The 18,835-nt window shown below is 40.1% G+C and overlaps 1 protein-coding gene across 2 annotated transcripts in view; it reads left to right on the top strand.

Annotated features, from left to right (window-relative positions):
- The window catches only part of AGPAT4 (1-acylglycerol-3-phosphate O-acyltransferase 4), a 70,493-nt gene that overhangs the window by 37,389 nt on the left and 14,269 nt on the right, over positions 1–18,835 (top strand). For both annotated transcript variants that reach the window (XM_056487191.1, XM_056487192.1), the window contains 4 exons: positions 7,549–7,710; positions 9,771–9,924; positions 16,127–16,229; positions 17,575–17,650. In XM_056487191.1, coding sequence (XP_056343166.1) covers positions 7,549–7,710; positions 9,771–9,924; positions 16,127–16,229; positions 17,575–17,650 — 495 coding nt within the window. The remainder of the gene's footprint in view (positions 1–7,548; positions 7,711–9,770; positions 9,925–16,126; positions 16,230–17,574; positions 17,651–18,835) is intronic.

An 18,835-nucleotide genomic window follows, 5' to 3' on the forward strand; every position in this document is an offset into this window, starting at 1 on the left:
TCTCTCAGAATGAAAGAGCAGCCACCTTAAGTGAAAGCAGTGACCAGCTAAAAGCAATAAGGGATGGGAGAGGATGAGTTATTGATGGTTGAATACAGTGCTACATTAAGCTAGGAGTTCATGTGCATTTGTTTTCAGGGTTGTTTTTTTGTTTCCCCTGTCATCATGGGGATAATTCAAGCCCGCACTGCCTGACTTCATTCTGTGGTGACGACGATATTCTCTGTCTATAAAGGATTTACATAAGGGCTCCTCCTCATAAGAAGGGAGACTAATGACTAATTTTGGCAGTGTTCTGCAGCATCCTTCTAGCTTTGATACTGGCCACAGTCACAAGTCCTGACCTTGTATTGTGAGAACCTCTAATTTATGTAGCTTTCCCTTTGGACCCTCTGAATTTTCTGGACATTTAGGTGCCACTTCTGTCACTTTCAAATTACAGTAATGGCAATCTGTTTAACAAGAACATAAAAAGGGGCCTTAAAAGTGGAGGAAAGTGAACCTAAGCATTACAGGCTCTTCACATAACCAAAATGGCTGTTGGCTTATGAGTAACACTTCTGCCATATTGTCTAAGGCTTGAGCACAGAGCTGGAGGATGGCATGGAACAGTAGGGGATGTAGGGAAACCTGTTCCTAGCAGGCATATATAAGTGGTGCTGTAGTACAGTCTGTCTAATTTTGTAAGCCAAATGGCCTGAATTCTCTAAATAAAGCTGGATTTTTGAGGGTCAGGTGCTTCTTCAGAAAACATCAGTGTAGAAAATTAAAGGATTGTTTCTGTACAAAGTAAAAGAGGCCTACGAGGCTTAAAAATACCTTGTTTTTTGTTGTTGCTGTTGAATGGAATCTCACTAGCTGCAATTATTTTTAATAGTTTTCCAAGTTAATAGGGATTCTGTTTTACTTTTTTATGTTGTTACCTATGCATAAGGAAACCACAAAGCAGAAACAACTGTGGAAATTACTGTGCTGCACTAACTAACTGAAAATATATTTTCTTTTTTTTGCTCCTTGCATTTATTACTCAGTTTGCATTTATGCTAATCTTAGGATTATTTTAGGAACTGATATATGCTGATTGTGGTTTTGCTTTTTTTTTTTTAAACAACAAAACAAAAACAAACAAAAAACCCAAGCAACCGACACTGAAACCAGCACAAAATTATTTCAGTCCTGAGTAATGTACTGTGGTTTTACTTCCCAGAAACTGTTCCTGGAAGAAATAGTTTCCACGTGCTCTCATTTTCAGAGATGTCTTTACTTACCAAAGCAGTGCATTTCCCTTTTGGGGCAACCAGCCCAAGTTCTTCTTAAGCCTTGTTAAAAAAACCATAAAGAATGGAAAGTGCCAAACAGTGATTTATTTTCCTGATGGGATTGTCTGTATTGGTATACTGGTACTCTTGGGCCAGTGCAAGGGTAAGTGATTGTGCAGTGATTAGGGGTGTAGGTTGGTTTGGCTTGTGCTGCCTTACATGGCTTCCACTGTGCCAAGTTTCAGGGCATGGTGTGGCAGCACAGGTAGGAATGTAAGAACCATTAGGGCTGATGTTTAGGAAAAGAGTTATAGGAAAGAGGCAAGTGTACAGAGGACTTTCTAAGGTGTCACAGCCTCCAGTGTTTTGTAGCTCAGGGACTTTGGGAGCCAATGGGTGTCTATATTTAGTGATGTTTAATTGTATACTCCATGAAGTTTCTATGCAAACTTTGGGTATCATCCAACACCTTACTTACTGGTCTCATGTCCGCTGCTGCTGGAAAGGAAATCTTGCACATGCAGTTCCCTGCGTCTGTTATGATGCTTGTCTGCCCTGTCTGGTGATGCTTTAGATACTCTTTCTATTTCTTTTCTGCCTTGCCTAATCCAGTGAAGAAAGGAGAGATGACTGGGGAGGGAGAAGAGGGAGAGGGTGAAGACAGCTTAGAGCCAAAGGAGTTGGAACTGACTGCTTGGCTGCAGCAGGCAGAATGGCTTTGTTGTGACATCCAGCTGTGCCCTGCAGCTCTGGCAGACAACAGTAACACTCTGAAGAGTGTCACAAGCATGTGTTCAAACTCAATATTACACAGCTTGAACATTTCTTTATTGATGCCCTTAAATGTTGTAGTTTTTTGCTTGGTCGTTGTGATTTAACCATCCAGGCAGCTAAACATCACATAGCCCCTTGCTTACTCCCTGCCCCCTGTGGGGTAGGGGAGGGGGGTGGATTTTGGGATTGAGGTAGAGTTTAATAGGACAGAAAATGAAGGGACAAAAATAACGATTATGATGATGGTGATAAAAGAATCAGAGTGTGTAAAACAAATGATCCACAATGGAGTTGTTCTCCACAGTCCAGTTCCTTAGCAGCAGTCCCCAGCCATCCTTCCCCCTAGTTTATATAATGAGCATAACATCAAATGATATGGAATATCTCTTTGGCTAGTTTGAGTCAGCTGTCCTGCTGTGTCTCTTCCCAACTCTTTGTGCCTGCCAGTCTACTCGCTGGCAGGGTGGTGAGAAGCCAGAGTCCTTGATGTAGTGTAAACACTGCTTAGCAACAACTAAAACATCCATGTGTTACCAACATTATTCCCCTCCTAAACACAAAACACAGCTACTGGGAAGAAAATTAGCTCTATTCCAGCTGAAATCCAGACATTGTTTATTTGAAAACAATGTTAAACATCCTTAAACCTGTCTTGCCCCTTTGGTTGCCAAAAAAAACCAAAACAAAAACAAACAATAAAAAACCTCTTTCCCTTTTGAAAGCTGCGTCTTAGTTGAAACATTCAGTCTGTGCATTTGTCTGCTCCTTCTCATGTATCTCTTCTCCTGGACTGGCTTTCTCCTTATAGCTAAATTGCCATAATCGTTGTGAGTTTATAAAACTCTATCAGTGTGGCTTTGATTTATCAGTGTGGTTTAGGGTTTGGGTTTTTTTGCTGTTTTTGGGACATGGAGTGGGAGTAGCATAGTCTTTTGTCTGTTTTTAGGTTTTGAACCTGAGTGTTCTAAGGACTCAGATCTTGCACATGTATGGCATGAGGTTCTCTGTTCTCTGCTGTGTCCTTCCCCTTTCCTGTCTATGACATTATAGTCGTAGGATTTACCTAATAGGGATAGCCTAGCCACTGTGTCCCCATTAAATGCATTAGTAGTCCTTAGTTCCCTCAAGGTGTGTTGCTAACCATCCTCTTGAAAAAAGACCCAGTGGACCACCAGAACTCAAAATCAGGACATGGGTGAGTTCTGAGGAGGGAGCTGTTATTTGGGATTCTTACCAAAAGCACTTTAATGTGCTTCCTGACTGGATTCACTACTTTGTTGTTTAGTCTGACGAAGCAGCAATAAAATAGCTTTTTTAGTAATTTTAACAGCCATTTGTCTGAGCTGAAGACATTAATATTGGCAAAAATTGCCTGTGCTTTAAAGCAAAACCTGCTGGTTTTAACCTTAACTACCTGTTCCATATGTCAGGTAATTTAATTTTATTTGAAAGTTGCTTATGCTGAAACTTTCTGTTTGAAAAGCTGAGTGTGGCCTTAAATGTAGGTGTGAGAAGATACTTTTTTGTATTATTGTACAAGACTAATAGGTGTATGGGCACAGCAGGTTTTTTGTGCATTTTAATGTATTAACGGCTTTAAACTAGATTTGAAGTGGTAAAGAGACAAAATCAGGCTTGCTTGAGATAAGTCTGTGTTACCTTTCCAGCATGGAGAAGTTTTATTCAATATGAAACATGATGAATTGGGAACATAACTAAATTTCTGGAGTGATGGCTTTGAGGGACTAAAGAAGCATACCTTGCTATCATGATGTCCCAGAGAGTGTAATATGAAGGAGTGATACATTTCAAAAGTAGAGCAGTCAGAATTATTGAAAGTATGTCAGTGCTGAAGGCAGTCTGCAGAGCAAGTAACTTACGAGGCAGATTGCTGTTGCTAATGGTTTGCACTACAATGAACTTGTTTTAAAACTCAGGAACAAGTTTTGTTGGCACTTTCAGTTGCGTGTTGATTTCATGCTGTTTGTTGTGTTCTTTGAACAAGAGATTTTGAATAACTGAGGCTGGACATGTAGAATCGAGATTTTCCTTGACAGCATAGTTGGCAGATGCAGTAAAGCAAGTTTGTAAAAATACTTTTTTATTGTGATGTTGGTGTAGTCAGTCCCGAAAGGAGAACTTCATGGGTATTTCATTTGAACAAACTTGGCCAAAATAAATTAACCTGTACAAAAATGTTAGTACTGTAGGTAAGTTGTCCCTGTCCAGTGGTAATTTCATTAAACATCTGTTGAAATTACAGTTTTGAGCATTACAAACATTCTGAAGATGTTTGGCTTCCTTCAAGAAGGCAACTTTCATGGAATAAATCAGTGATTTTAATGATTATTTTTCTGTTGAACAAGCTGAATTTGAAGGTTAGAGGTAACTGTCACATGTTTACCAAAGCACTTTACTAAAGGAAAAGTTAATGGCTGAAGTCAGCTAGAATTGCATTTTTCTCCCGAGGTATTTTCACAGGAGCAGTGCATGGGTAGAAACAGAACAGCACTAGTTACAGCTCTAGTTATTGTAAGAGGGATCACAGAATCACAGAACATGCAGAGTTGGAAGGGACCCACAAGGTCATCAAGTCCATCTCCTGATCCTGCACAGCACCATCCCCAGAAATCACACCAGGTGCTTGAAAGTGTTCAAAAGCTTATTGAATTCTGTCAGGCTGGTGCTGTGACCACTTCCCTGGGGAGCCTGTTCCAGTGCTAAACCCTTTAGGATGAAAAACCTTTTCCTAATATCCAGCCTGACCCTCCCCTGACACAGCTTCAGGCCATTCCCTCAGGTCCTGTCACTGGTCACACTGAGCAGAGATCAGTGCCTGCCCTCACAAGGAAGCTGGAACTGCAGTGAGGGCTCCCCTCAGTCTCCTCCAGGCTGAACAGACCCAGTGACCTCAGCTGTTCTTGTGTGGCTTCTCCTTTGGACATTCTCTAATAGTTTGTCTTACATTGTGGCACCCAAAGCTGCCCCCAGCACTGGAGGTGAGGCTGCCCCAGCTCAGAGCAGAGCAGGACAATCCCCTCCCTTGCCTGGCTGTGATGCTGTGCCTGATGCACCCCAGGACAGGGTTGGCTCTCCTGCCTGCCAGGGCACAGCTGGCTCATGTTCAGCTTGCCAGTGACCAGGACCCAGGTCCCTTCCTGCAGCACTGCTTTCCAGCCTCCCATTCCCCAGCCTGAATGGCAGCTTCTGAGGGGAGGCCTAATGTATTCCTCCCTCACAGGAGCATCCTTGCCAGCAAAATGCACTGAGGAGTTTCCTTTCTCTAATTAGTTCTGTCGTTAGCCTTCCTTCTACTCCTAGAACAGATGGGTGCATAAAATAGCGTGAGGTGATGTAGTTTATTTTTATGTGCATCTCAGGAGTCATACTCACACGTGTCTAAAAGAGTGCTTTTAAATTTTAAAAATGCATTGGCACAGTAAAACAATAAGCACATGCCCCAGGGAGGAGCCCAGACACCTGCTGTGCTTTCAGGCTTATACCTGTGCTGCAGAACACCTTCTCTCACAGGATCCTTTCTTGGTTTCACTGAGCCAGGTGCAACTTCTCTCCTGCTCTTGTGTAACTTGTGCTCTTCTTCAAATATGTAAAGTATTAGAAAATAGGTATGGTGAAATAGTCATTTTAGCTAGCTTTTTGGACTATAATTTCTGCACTTTAAAGCCTGCAGGAGGATTATTACATTGTCTGTTCTGACTCTCTGTTCTGGAGCCCTTGTGCACTCTATGCAGAGTACACTTGTATTAGTTTATGATAGTTTCTTATGACACTGAACACTTACTGTGAATAAACTTTAAGAACATGTTGAATTTTCTTCTCTTTTGTGGGAGGGCTTGGTGGTGATAGAGCTGCTGTTGGCCTCATTGTGCAGGGAAGTGGTAAAAGTAGAGTCTGTTTCTCTGTGCCCAGTTTGGGGAGCTGGAAGAAGAGGCTGGGTTCAGCATTGCTGCTGTCATATAATGGGGACTAATGTACACCATGGCTTGAAACTGAAATTACTGCAGCTGCTTCTCAGGGGAGCAGTGGGTTTGGAGTTCTGATCTGAGCCTGTCACTGAAATTCTCAAATGCTCAAGAGGGAGCACTACTATAACAAAGCCTTAAATCATTTGATAGAGGTGGTTCCTGCATTTCTTAAAACTGAAACTCTCTGTCATCCTCTGTTCTCCTTCTGTGTAACAGTTGCTGGTGAAGCTGTGTGATGTGCACATGCCTTCCAGTCTTATGAGCTTTTAGATAGCTTAATTATTTAAGGTATTTTCCTTCTCAGGGAAGGAGAACAGATGAAAAAAATGAGCTGAGATAAAGAATTAGGTCAAGTCTCTTGCTGTAGCAGCCAAATGAACAAGAGTGACTAAAAAAATAAAAGTAAATATTTTCTGTTGATGGCAACTTCTACCAATAAGTAATTTCTAGTCAAATGCCATGTCCTGGAATCCATCTGCAGAGCTTTTTGGTGGGCTAGCTTATAATAATATCATGGTCAGAAACTGGACTCTAATTACTCCCATCTGTCTTCTAAGGAAATGTCAAAAATTCCTGGTTTCTAGGAAATGCTGAATTTCTTTACAAATACAACACACATGTGCCATTTTATTGATTAAATAACCAAGTGAAATGTAAGACAGCTCACCAGGGTAGGCTGGCTTGGAACACAGGAAAGGAGCACATGGAATCAGTTCTCCTGCCCTTGGGGATTTTACTCTGAGATGATCAGAGAGTTAAATTCTGGAGTAGGATTAATTTACAGAACATGTTGAATGCTTGAAAAAATCACAGACTTCCTGTGGAGTGTCTGGACCAGTCACTTCAATGTCTGTCACACCTGTGAGACAGGAAGAGTGCTTTTCTGTTTTTTTCCTACTCCAGAAGCATGCTTTAAAGAGAATTTCACTACTCTTAAGTATTGAAAAAATTGAACACAAGTATTGTTGCTGCTATGTTTTCTAGTGTTTACAGTTTCTTCTACTGGTAAACTATGTGTGAATACCATCAATATAATGTTCTGCAATGGCTCTGTGACTCTTTTTTTTTTATTCCTTCCCTCTCTTATTTTTTTCCCCCATGTTGAGATGCCCCAGCTTTGGGGAGAAGCATAGTTTCAAGGTATCTTAAAGGAAATTGAGGTGCCACTGCCAGGGTCTGATTGAATTAAGAAATTTGATAGATACAGCTCCAGTCATTTACATGTATTCCTCCATGGTTGAAGGCATTTGGCTTCACTTCTGGGTTTCAGTTTTTGGGTAGGATAGAGCAACACACAATCTAATGTATTTAATTCTAGAAGTCTTCCATGCAGATACCCGAGATTAGATTTGACTGATCTGTCATATGAGAGAAATTTACTTTTCTTTGTTTTACTTTTACAGTCGTGTTAAAACTGGGTCTGGTCAATATGAATCGATATGTTTGTGTCTAACTATGCAAGTCTCATACCCACAGTGCACTCTTAAGTGGTTTAACTCTGTTTGACTTGCTTTGATTCTGTCTTGCAGAGTTCCAAAGTGCTTGCAAAGAAGGAGCTCTCCTACATGCCCATCATTGGCTGGATGTGGTATTTCCTAGAGATTGTCTTCTGCAAGCGCAAGTGGGAGGAGGATCGGAAAACAGTTGTACAGAAGTTGCTCAATCTCAGGGACTATCCTGAAAACTTTTGGGTGAGTGATGACTAACAAGTGGAGTGTGAGGTGCTGGAGTGCTCAGCAGGAATGAGAGGCACAGGCAATATGTGATGCTTGCCAGATTGTTTCTGAGACTTTTGATTCATTAGCTTCCTTGGGAGCGTCAGGAGACTTCTCTCAACTGATTTCTTTCTGGAGTTTCCTATGTACTGTTTCCTTCTTTGTAGTGTGGAGTCCTACAGATATTACTGCAAAAATACCTGCACTGTGATCCACTCTTATTACAGGCACTGGATAGGGGTAGATGCAGGGGCTCATGGCTGTGTAACAGATGCACGTGACAATGTTGTATTGAAGCACATCAGCTGTATTTGTTACCTAAGATTGCAGAGTTCATACTAGAGTTTTCTTCTTCCCTGTGATTCTGCCATTCCTGGGAAGGTGTTTGGTCAGACATGGCCCAGTAGAAGTGGAAGCCATCTGGTTAGAGAAGTGGCCTGATGGAGCCATTGGCTAGGTTCCAGGAAGAGGATTGGTGTCACTCTTCAGTAACAAGAAAGTTTTACTTTCTTCATCACTGTAATTTTTTAGTATTCAGTGCTGGCATTCCCTTTTCTGAGAATGAAAAGCCTTTGAATATTTTCTCTTCTCAGAAATCATAAAGATTGCAGTTCTTCTGAACTAGTGATGGCAAGAGTGCAATTCAGTTAAAGAAATGGAATCTTAAGCAGCATCCCTGGGGCCTAAAGAAATATTGCTGTTTCCTCATGAAGATGTTTAAGCTGTATTTCTTGTCCTCTGAAACAAATTTCTTCTTTTAATTGTCATTGCTTTAAATGAGTGCTAAACAATCAAAACTAATCTCTGTGCTTCAGTATTTCAGTGACTTCCAGGCAGGAGGCTGTCTAGCAAAGGGGTGATTCTGGGATTTTAGTTTGTTTCTCTCCAGAGATTTGCCTGTGCTCTGTGACTTTTCTATACACATAGGCAGCTCAGCTCTAATCAATGAGCACCAAGCCACCATCACCCTGTAGATGGGATTGCTAAAAAGGAGCTATACCTGTGGAAGGGAGATAATTGTTGATGTACACTTGGGGTTATTGCAGTGTGGAGTTTTAATTTGCTTTCGTATGGTGACATAATGTCAAAAGGAACAACAACAGCACCTCGGAAGGTAGACAAGGCAAAGCATGCTAAGTGAACTAGAGAAATTTTCTCATCAGTTTCTCTATATGTCATCAATCTGATAACATTATGCTTGCAACACAGAGTGAAAGCACTCTTGGATGAGCTAGAACTGAAGCTGGCTTCTTGGCTAGTTTCTTCAATATCTCTGTCTTTTTTGGCTACATTTTTGCCATGGGTTATGAGGACTTAATTTGTGTGATTTGGCAGTGCTCTCTGATGTGTTACTTTGCATTCATACTTGGCAGAAAGCAGATGAGCAAGTGGTAAATCTGCAAAGATCTGTGTGCTCTCCTCTACCTGCCAGTGACAAGATTATTCATGTCTGAGCACTTCCCTGTATAGTTCATAAGAGCATGAGCCTTTCAGTTGTCCTGCATGTGCTGCCTTACATCTGTTATCAGCTGTCCCATTGGCATCAAAGTTCCTGTCTGAAGTTGTCCGTGGACCTCAAGTGCCATAGGGAAAGCAAGCAGGTTGGAGTGAGGGCAAACAAGCTGGGCACTGAAGCATTTCCTAGAAATGTGTTTGGTTTTGACACTTAGCAAGTTTTAGATGCCATGATATTTGAACATTCACCATCAGAGATTTCCAACAGGAGTGTGTTTTGAGTGTTTTCTAACAGCTCATTAGAGATGGATTGACTCAGAGAAACCAAGTCACTCTGATGGCAAGTGGCAGAGCAGATGTTATAGCCTAAAGGCTGAAGTTCAGACTTGATTTGTTGTTCTTTTTTTGGTTGGTTGGGATTTTTCACCTCAGTCAAATAAATCACACAAATGTGTATGTGGATACACCTGTCCCTGCTAGCTGTGTTAATTTGGGTTATGCTGGTGGGAATTTGAGAGATCTCTGCTTAGTCAGCAGAAGACCTGAGCTTCTGTCTAACTGTAGTTTTGTCTTGGTTTTAGTTCCTGATTCATTGTGAGGGCACAAGGTTCACAGAGCAGAAGCACCAGATCAGTATGCAGGTGGCTGAAGCCAAAGGTCTGCCCAAGCTCAAGTACCACCTCCTGCCACGAACAAAAGGATTTGCTGTCACCGTGCAGTGTTTGAGAAATGTAGGTAAGGAAAGTCACAGGGGACAATGCTCAATGGTTATTTCCTCTAACTCATGACAGTTTGCCTTGCTTTTCTTTTCCCTCTAGCATGTGCCCTAGCAGAAGAATCCTGGGATGCTTTCAGACCATTTTTTCACTTGCCTCTGGTTTTATTAACAAAGTCCTGAATCAGTTTGTGGGGTTGGTTTTGATTGGAGTTTTTTTTTTGTTTTTTTTTTTTTTTTGGTTTTTTTTTTTGTTTGTTTGTTTGTGTTTTTTTTTTTTGTTTTTGTTTTTGTTTTGTTGTTGTTGTTTTTTTTTATTTATTTTTGGTTGGTTTTTTGGAGGTTTTAATTTATTATTGTTATGTTTTGTTAACTGTGACTCTGTGTTGGGGAATCTCAGCTGCTTATTTTGTACTAGTTGGTACATATTTTGTTGCATATTTTGTACCTTTTGCCAAAGGATAACATTTCTTAGTATCTGCTAAGCAATTTTATTCAAAATTAAGCAAATGCATCAGTAGAGAGTCTGAGGCTGTGTCTTAAAATAATTTCTTGTAGTAAATAAGTACCTAAAATAATGCAGCTCTTAAATCAAAAAATATTCTACTTTAAATTTCTATATAGATTTGTTCTTTAGAGTTTCTTAGTGGAGCTGAGGAAGGGGAGTGGACCTTGCTTAAAGATACATGTAGATGAAATTTATGAACAGTTTCTACATTACAGAACATGAGCAAGTTTTTCTTTGTTAATATTGTTTTGAGCTCCCCATTTATTTCTAGGTGCTTGCATTTGCCAACTTTAAAGTAAGAATATTGCACATGTTGCCTTTGAAGTTATATTTTTTGACTAATACTATCTGTCAGAGTCTTCTGCTGTGTACTTCACAGCAAAAGAAAGAAAGTGCTAAGTAGCTGTAGTGTTACAGGGTCTTTGGGGTCTGGTAGGTTTGTGTGTTAGATGGCTGATGTGTAAGAAAGAAAACAGTGGTTTCTGGTTTGGAAGAAAATGTTCCATCTTGACTGAAGTTAATGTCAAAACTTCTTTTGTCTTTGAAGACATGTTTTCATGTGGCATATCTGGGATAGCTGCTATAAGAAAAGTTTCCTAGTCTGCTGGCTTGCTATCTCTTGTATTTCTTCTGAATATCCTCTGGCAAACCAGGTAGATCATACCACTGTTGTAGCTTCCCAGGCACCCACAACTTTCCACCCCCAAGACTGATAACATAGCTTGGGTCCTTTGTCATCCATGAGGAAGAGGTATGTTATGTGAAGCATCCAGCAACCCCCTTAAGAGCACATTTAGCCTTGCCTTTTGAATAAGGGTGACTCTTCTGCTGAGGGCAGGGGTTAGTAGACTTGAGGCACAGAAGAAGGGATGAGGCAAAAAACTCTGTGGCCTTTGCCCTGAGCTGGGAATCAGGAGCAGGTTATTTTGGTGGTGATTTTTGTTCTTTTCACTGCTCTGTATAATGCAAGCAAAATACAGCGTGACTGGGGATAAGTAGCTGATTTGTTTTCTAGAAGGAAACAACTTTGGGAAACCCAAGTGACATTTATGAAAAGTTTTGGACATTCATGTGACACACTACTGCAACACTTACTAGTACCCTGAATATTTGAAATACCTTTGGAAGAAGAAGACTGAGGTTGCTAGATTACTTATTTCTTTAGGGGAGTGCATGGCACTGCCTCTATCTAGAAGCTGTAACTTGCTAGATGAAGCAGTGTCAAGCCAGTAAGAAGGCAGTATTTCCCTGTGAGGGTTCAAGGAGAAGCAGAGTCATAACTTCTCATACACAATTTCAGCAAAAGCTGCTGAGCTTAAAAATCCAACTAACAAACCTCTGAGAGTGTGATGGCCCCAGACTGGTGTTTCAAGTTCTTCTAGGTTTGTTGCTTTATTTGCCTTGTTGCTTTTTGCAATGAGAGGGAGATAGAAAGGTTACTGCTTGGATTACTACATGTTTCTGTTCTATAGAGATAAGGGGTTCATGTAAAGAGCATCTGAAAACAATGTTTTATTTTTTAGAACTCCTTGTAACTTATTATGTACAGATTATAAGTCTATACATGTTTTTTGAACAGAGAATGTGATGACAGTCTCTTTTGACAGTCCATGATCTGGAAATGCAATACTATCTGGAAATTAGGTCATATCCTTGTGCATTTCTGAAAGTGAGAGACTGGTGCTGAGCTGCCTGAGCCCATTTTGGGTTTTGCCTTTTAGGCTGATACACCTTCCATTCTCCCAGCCTTGCTAAGGGATGTAGCTGCAGCACAATACAGCAGTGGAACCGAGTCACAGGTTTGCTACCAGTTCACAGCTGGTGTGACACAGCTCCTTGTCCTGTTTTTTTCCCTCCTTTCTGACAATACTGTGATTCAGCTTGTCAGAGGCTGTAGTACTATAGGATGGGTAGCTGCTGGTTTCTCTGGCTGTAGATTCCCCCGTGGCAGCAGAGATCACAGGCTGGTCCTCTTCAAAACTTTGTATTAAGTCTTAATGCTACCTGCTGCAGTCACTCTGGAAGAAGTTCTGAAGTAGTTCTGCAGTAGTTGGAAGTACACATTGGTGGCATCAGTCTGGCAAGCCCACCTGTTTTATAAAATGTAGATTCAGAAAGAGTTTATTTAATGTGCATATATTGGAAGCTGCCTACATGCCAGTGATGCCATATCTGTCAGCATAAGCAGATGTATTTGGATAAAAATACCTTTCATGCAAAATAACAAGTGAGGAACCTCCCCTCCTAACTTCTTTCATAAGTGATAATGGAATTGTTTTTCAGAAGTTCAGATCTCCATACATAATTTAATTAGTAAAAAAATCCTTCTAATATTTTCTGAACTTGTTCGGATATTTTCATTGATGATCATTCCTACCAGTATGGTTTTACAGATGCAGTCCCCAGGAATTTAATTTCTAGAAGCTGTTCACTTTCTTTGAAAATTGCTGTTGGCTACCTGTACTGTTCATGGAAGCAAGTGAAAATACAAATCTGTTTTTAGAACATTCACCCATTACTTACAGTGAAAGAAGATGTCTCAAATACTTAAAAAGATATATTTAACTGTTGCTTTGATTGTCTGGCTGTGGATCAGGCAATTCCTTTCAGCTGCTTTTATTTAGTTAAGACTTATACTTAAACATGTATTTCACGATGGATTATAGATAAGCCGAAGTTTTGTTATGTACCTTTTCCTCCAGTTCTGCATGCTGGGAACTGCTGTCCCAGAAGGAATGCATGAGAATAAGTTCCTGGGTGATATTCTCATGGAGTTCAGTATGACAGTGTTTGTAGATATTGCAATGACTTTTTTTCCCATAAGCTGTATGTTAGTCCTGGATTTTAATTTATTTTTTTTAAGTGGGTTTCTATTTATTGTCCAGAGCAAGTAACCAAGTTTGAGAGGATGAGTGGTTTTTATTCAAGCTGACCCGATTAATGAGATGTTAAATCAAAGGATTGTGTCAGGGTGATGTCACATCAGCAGTACAGTGAATGTCACTGTACCTTCCCTCCCTTTTCCAGTCTTCAGATCACTTTGTGTTAGTATGAAGATGCATGTAGCCACACTCATTGCCTGTAGGTTAATTTGCCAGTGAATCATCCTGGCATAATCCACCATGGCCACAAAATAATGTGTGAAATTCAAGAGGACAGTCATAGAAAGAAAAATCCTCGCTAGATATGTAATCTGAAGATTGTTTTTAGGTTGAAGTTAAGAAATTAAATCTTAAATTCTTAAGTACTTAGCTCTCTGTCAGAATGCTGTCGAAGGAACCAAAAGTTAATGATATGAAAAAAGCTGGATAGAGATTAGAAAACAACAACAAAAGACAGAAAGAAAAGGCTTTCAAATATTTGTGTTTGGTTTTTAATGAAAAACAGATATATCTGAGACCTGACTCTTTTGAAAAAATATTTCACAATTGAAGCAAAACTCCTCAAATGCTGCTTATATTAGCATGAGAGTGCGACAGCTGCAATGTTTTGAAGATACATTTCAAGATGGAGTTATTTTTTTACTTGTTTTAGAATTAATTTTCTTGTCTCTTCAGCTTTTGGATGAGAAAGTCATGAGATGTCCAATTCTAATTATGTAGTTGCAAAATCCATGTTTAATGATAACTGGTTCCAGTGTGTCACACAGTATTCTAGTTCTGCTTTGACTCTGGATGCTTTCTGGCAAATTTTAATTTTGTGCAGCCTTTTTCTTGGACACTGCCATTGTTATTCTTTTCCTGCACTCTCAGAATGAGGAAGCTAAATCCTTCAGTTATCTTCAATTATATCTTGGGTTTGGTACTGCTTTGCACCAAAAGATTTCATTGTGTTATTAAAAAGTACTAGACTGAATATTAAACTACAGACCAGTTGGAAACTGGAATAGCATTTTTTTTTCCCTCTGGAGAAAAAGAAAACTCTTTGTAAGACTGTCAGCATGTAAAGATCTTCCTGTCCATCTCCACAAAAAAATTTCAGAACATGAGAACTGTCTCCCAATGTCTCTCAGCAAAAACCCAATTCATATAAAAACTCAAATGTAGATGCTTTGTAAGAGAGGGAAGAAAAAGCATTGTGTATATCATACTTCACTTTATTGCATCCCTATCGTTGTTAGAATAATCTCATGCTATTAAAGAAAAAACTAAGAAGCTTACACTGTATAAACCAAACTGAGCTCTTGTTTTCCTTCAATTACATTGGATTAGTAAATTAGAGTAGATTAGGAAAATCCTTCTACACTAAGAAGCTTAAAAATCAGGGCAGATAATTGATTTTTGAGAAAGTAATTTCATACTTGTATTGGGAAAGTAATGTGCTTGAAGTAGATTTTGACTTGTTTTAGTTTTGAGTTTGGGCTAAGAACCCAATTGTAGTCGGAAAAGAATGGAGTTGCTAGTGAGGGACAGAGTCTTTTTGCAGTGACAGGGGTTTGGCCTTTGTTTTCAGGATTCCCTTTCAGCACTGAAGCCAGGCTGTTCTGTTCTCCACTATGAATTCAGTTTTGCAGTAAATGATGTGGTGAGTTTCTGGGAGCTGAATGCTGAGACCAAATCATATTTATCTCTCATAGCTAGAGAGGTTTCAAAACCAAGAGCAAATCTGTCCTGTGTAATAAGTCTTTCTTAGGTGGGTCAAGAGGTCTAACAGTAAAGGTTCACCACATGCATTTTTACTCATTATTGCAAAACTCTAAAGCAGAAAACCTAAAATACCACAGGCTACACATGAAAATGCTTCTTAGTCATTTTTGTGACAAAGATCTAGAAGTTTTTTGCTGTCATTTCTCTTAGAGTTCATACCACGATACACAACTGATTTCAGTGTAGGGAAAATTAATCATTCTCTGGTCATTTTGTGATATCAGAAAAATAGTGTGTCTAAGAATGTGTTCAAATAAACTTTTTTGCAACACTTCATGTGATTTTAAACAGTGAATGCTTTTTCTGTAGAAACTGCTTGGTACTGCTCTTTTAATTTACCTGCCATCAGCCTTTGCAAATGGTTTTACTGTTCCAGCTCAGTCCTGAGCTGCACAGTTTTCTCAATGCTGGAAGTTTGGCTGCAGTTTTGTTCAGCAGAACTTTTATGTTATTTTCCTCACATCTTTATGTCTTCATAGCAGCAGCCAACTGACACAAGATGTGTGTGTCATTCTCTCTCTGCCTTTGCCTTAGAGGAAGTGCCTGAGTTACCAAATAACATGGACCCTGGCCACTTATGGCTGCATTATGCCCTCCTGCTGTAGATCTCTCACACACACACTTCACCTATTCTTAGTCAATATTCTTATTGTTCATTGTTTGTAAAATGTGTGTCTGCCTGGTTGTTTCCTCAGATTCAGGGGGTAGTTGTTGATTCACAGTGAACTGAAAAAGGTAACAGTTCTGCAACCATCTGACTCCTGGGAAGTCCTAGGTGAATTCTGTCAGAAGCTGTAACTGTGTTCTCTGTGCCCATCATTCTGCACCTGATGAGGAGGGGAGGTGGGGGTGGATGGAGAGCAAACCTTTCCATTATGCTGGTGCAGTTCCTGGTTATTTGACTTCTAAAAACCTGCATGTTGAATATTTCATTGTGATTTTTACCTTGGTAAAAATCTGTGGTGTTACTGCTGATGACTTACTTAAATATTCTCCTTGTCTGAGAGAGAATTACTTATTTCCATTGTTTTACTACAGTAAACACGTAACCTGTTTCTCTTCTTGCAGTTTCTGCAGTCTATGATTCTACCCTTAATTTTAGAAATAATGAAAATCCAACATTGCTGGGAGTTCTAAATGGAAAGAAATATCATGCAGATTTATATGTAAGGCAAGTAATCCATATTTTAATTCCTTTTTAGCAGGAGTATGTATTTGAAATCACACTTGGTCAAATGAAGGAATGTTTTCAAGTGGATAACAGAAAGCAGATCTCTACTAACCTGGCTTCACAGAATTTCAGTTCTGGGTTGGGAAGTGTTCCTGGTAAAGTTCTGTGATTATAAGTATGTGAGAAGCCCATGAATGTCTACAGAACTTTTTTTCTGTTAGTTCTTTATTCATTTGTGTGTCTGTTAGCTCAGCAGCAGCACTCTTTTCACTCATTTGTCCAGGATACCAAGCACAGTCTTAAATGGTCAGGTGGAGTTGAATATACCTGTCTGGCACAGGAGTTCCAGAGATGTTCCAGTACTTCTGGTGGTCAGGCTCAGGACTTTCCCATCTGGTGGTGTCATTGTTGATGTATTTGACAGCTGCACCCTCCCTACCAAGAAGGGGGTTGTTTGAATGATGAAATGAAAAATAAAATGAAAAAAACATTATCTAGATTCCTTTTTATTAAGGTTTCTATAAATTATGAATACTGTAATGACATCCCATGATCTCACTGGGGAAGAGCCAATTCTCAGGTGAGGTTCTACCAGTATCACCTGTGCTACAGGCACGCAGGGCATGTGATGATGTAGGGTTGGAGCATAGGAGCCTAGAAGTGATGCTGCAAGTGATCAGGGGTTCAAAATAACCTTTTAAGAGCTATCATGGGCCAGTGATGGAGCTGGTCCAGTTGCTTTATCCTGGAAAGCAACATGAAGTGGAATAGGGTGACCTTTTCTTTTTACTTCTCCTTTTCTGCCTGTTTGAAAAAGTATTTTATTAGAACTGTTTTTGTCCAAGGGTGAAAACAAAGTTTCTCTTGATTCCTCTTCCCATGTGGTAGCTCAGCCTGGTGTCCTCATGTTTGGTGTACACAGTCTGGCTGGGTGGCATTCACTGACATCACAGCTTGTGGCTGTGACAGAGCAGAGCTCCACCAGAGCAGAGGAGTTCCTCTTGCTGTGTCTCCCTTTGCACCATTTCAGCCTGCTGCAAGTCAGTTTGGCATAGCATAAAAATTGCTTTTCACAACTTAGGGTAGCTGCTTGCCCATCCTGAAAAGCTGTTACAGGCAGGGTAAATTTCATGGCCAAATTTGTTCTGACAAGTAGTTAGGGACTATCACAGATTTCTTCAAAATCTCCTCCGTATTCGTTGAAGTGCTGTAGATGTTGCACAAGTTTGAAAAAGATGAAAAATGTAGTGAGTCTCCTGTCAGATAATGTTTTTGTAATGCAAGTGCTGTTCATGAAAGTCAAAGTATTTAATATTCTTCAATTTCTCTTGTTTACTATTTGCAGGAGGATTCCACTAGAGGATGTCCCAGAAGATGAGCAGGAATGTTCTACCTGGCTCCACAAATTATATCAAGAAAAGGTTGGTTTTTTTGTCAAGACAGCACTTGTGAACCACCAGTGCTTGGTTATTTATAGTGCTAGTAGACCTTTACAGTGTGCATGTGTAGTGTCCTAATTTGGAGGCTTGAGTGAGTTGGTTTGTTAGGTTTTCAGGGTAAGTGCTCTGTTTCTCCAAGTACAAACAGATCTTGTGCTGCCAGTCATGATCACTTTCATTTTGTACATAGAGCCACAGGAAGAAAGCTTAAACAAGCCTCTTCTTTAGAAAGTTGCATTAGGATGCAAAAATTGAAATTGCCTTACTGCCTTCTGATTGCTAGAAAGACTCCTTCCCCTAGAAGACACCTTCTAAATCAAGAAGTAAATTTTTGGCTAAATAAAATATTTTCTTTAATGTATTAGAATTTTTGTCCCTTGTTTTTCCCTGCCATTTTTGCCAAGGCAGACATCAAGCATTAAAAGGACAAGCTGATGAATTGTTTCTACACTGTGTGTATAGGAGGCATGTATTTAAGATTCCTAATTTCATTGGATGGGGAGAGAATAATAATGATTGTGCAAGCCCAGCGGGGGGTTTTTTTGTTGTTTTTTTCTTCTTTGCAAATGCTTTCATATGAATCCTTCAGTCTTTCAGAATCTGTTTCTTCTGGGCTGTTTTTATGAATATTGGAGATAGTTTGGGGGATGTGCTTTTTGAATGCACACAGTACTCCCATTTCAGTCAGTGGGAGTCATAGGTATGCATGGCATGAGGGCCGGGCAGCTCACTTAGCTTCAATACCTTGATCAAAGTTATGTATTCACACTGGAATGCAGCAGTGCTTTGGATTTAGAAATTACAGAATATAGCTGTGCTCTGGTTTCCTCTTGCTGGGACAGCAAAATTCTGCTGTGCCATTTGTCATGCTCTTCTTGCTCACCACATCAGCATTTCTGTATCAACAGTGCCCTGGCTGTTCTCAGTTTCAAACCATGACTCTTTCTGGTGTAATTCATAGCTCCTCTAAGCAGCTTGCTTACAGGAATGTGGAAAGTAAATGTGTCTTGGGACCTCACTTGTGGGCCTACTCCCTTTGCCTCTTGATCCCATAGTTTGTGCCCTAATTCAGGCACCTTTGCAGAAAAGCAGGGTGTTACCCACACAGTTACCCATGTACATGCAGATGGTCCTTTTGCTCAACACTGCAGAACTCCATTTTCTGCT

Source organism: Oenanthe melanoleuca, chromosome 3 (genome assembly GCF_029582105.1).
Source record: "Oenanthe melanoleuca isolate GR-GAL-2019-014 chromosome 3, OMel1.0, whole genome shotgun sequence".
NCBI lineage: Eukaryota > Metazoa > Chordata > Aves > Passeriformes > Muscicapidae > Oenanthe > Oenanthe melanoleuca.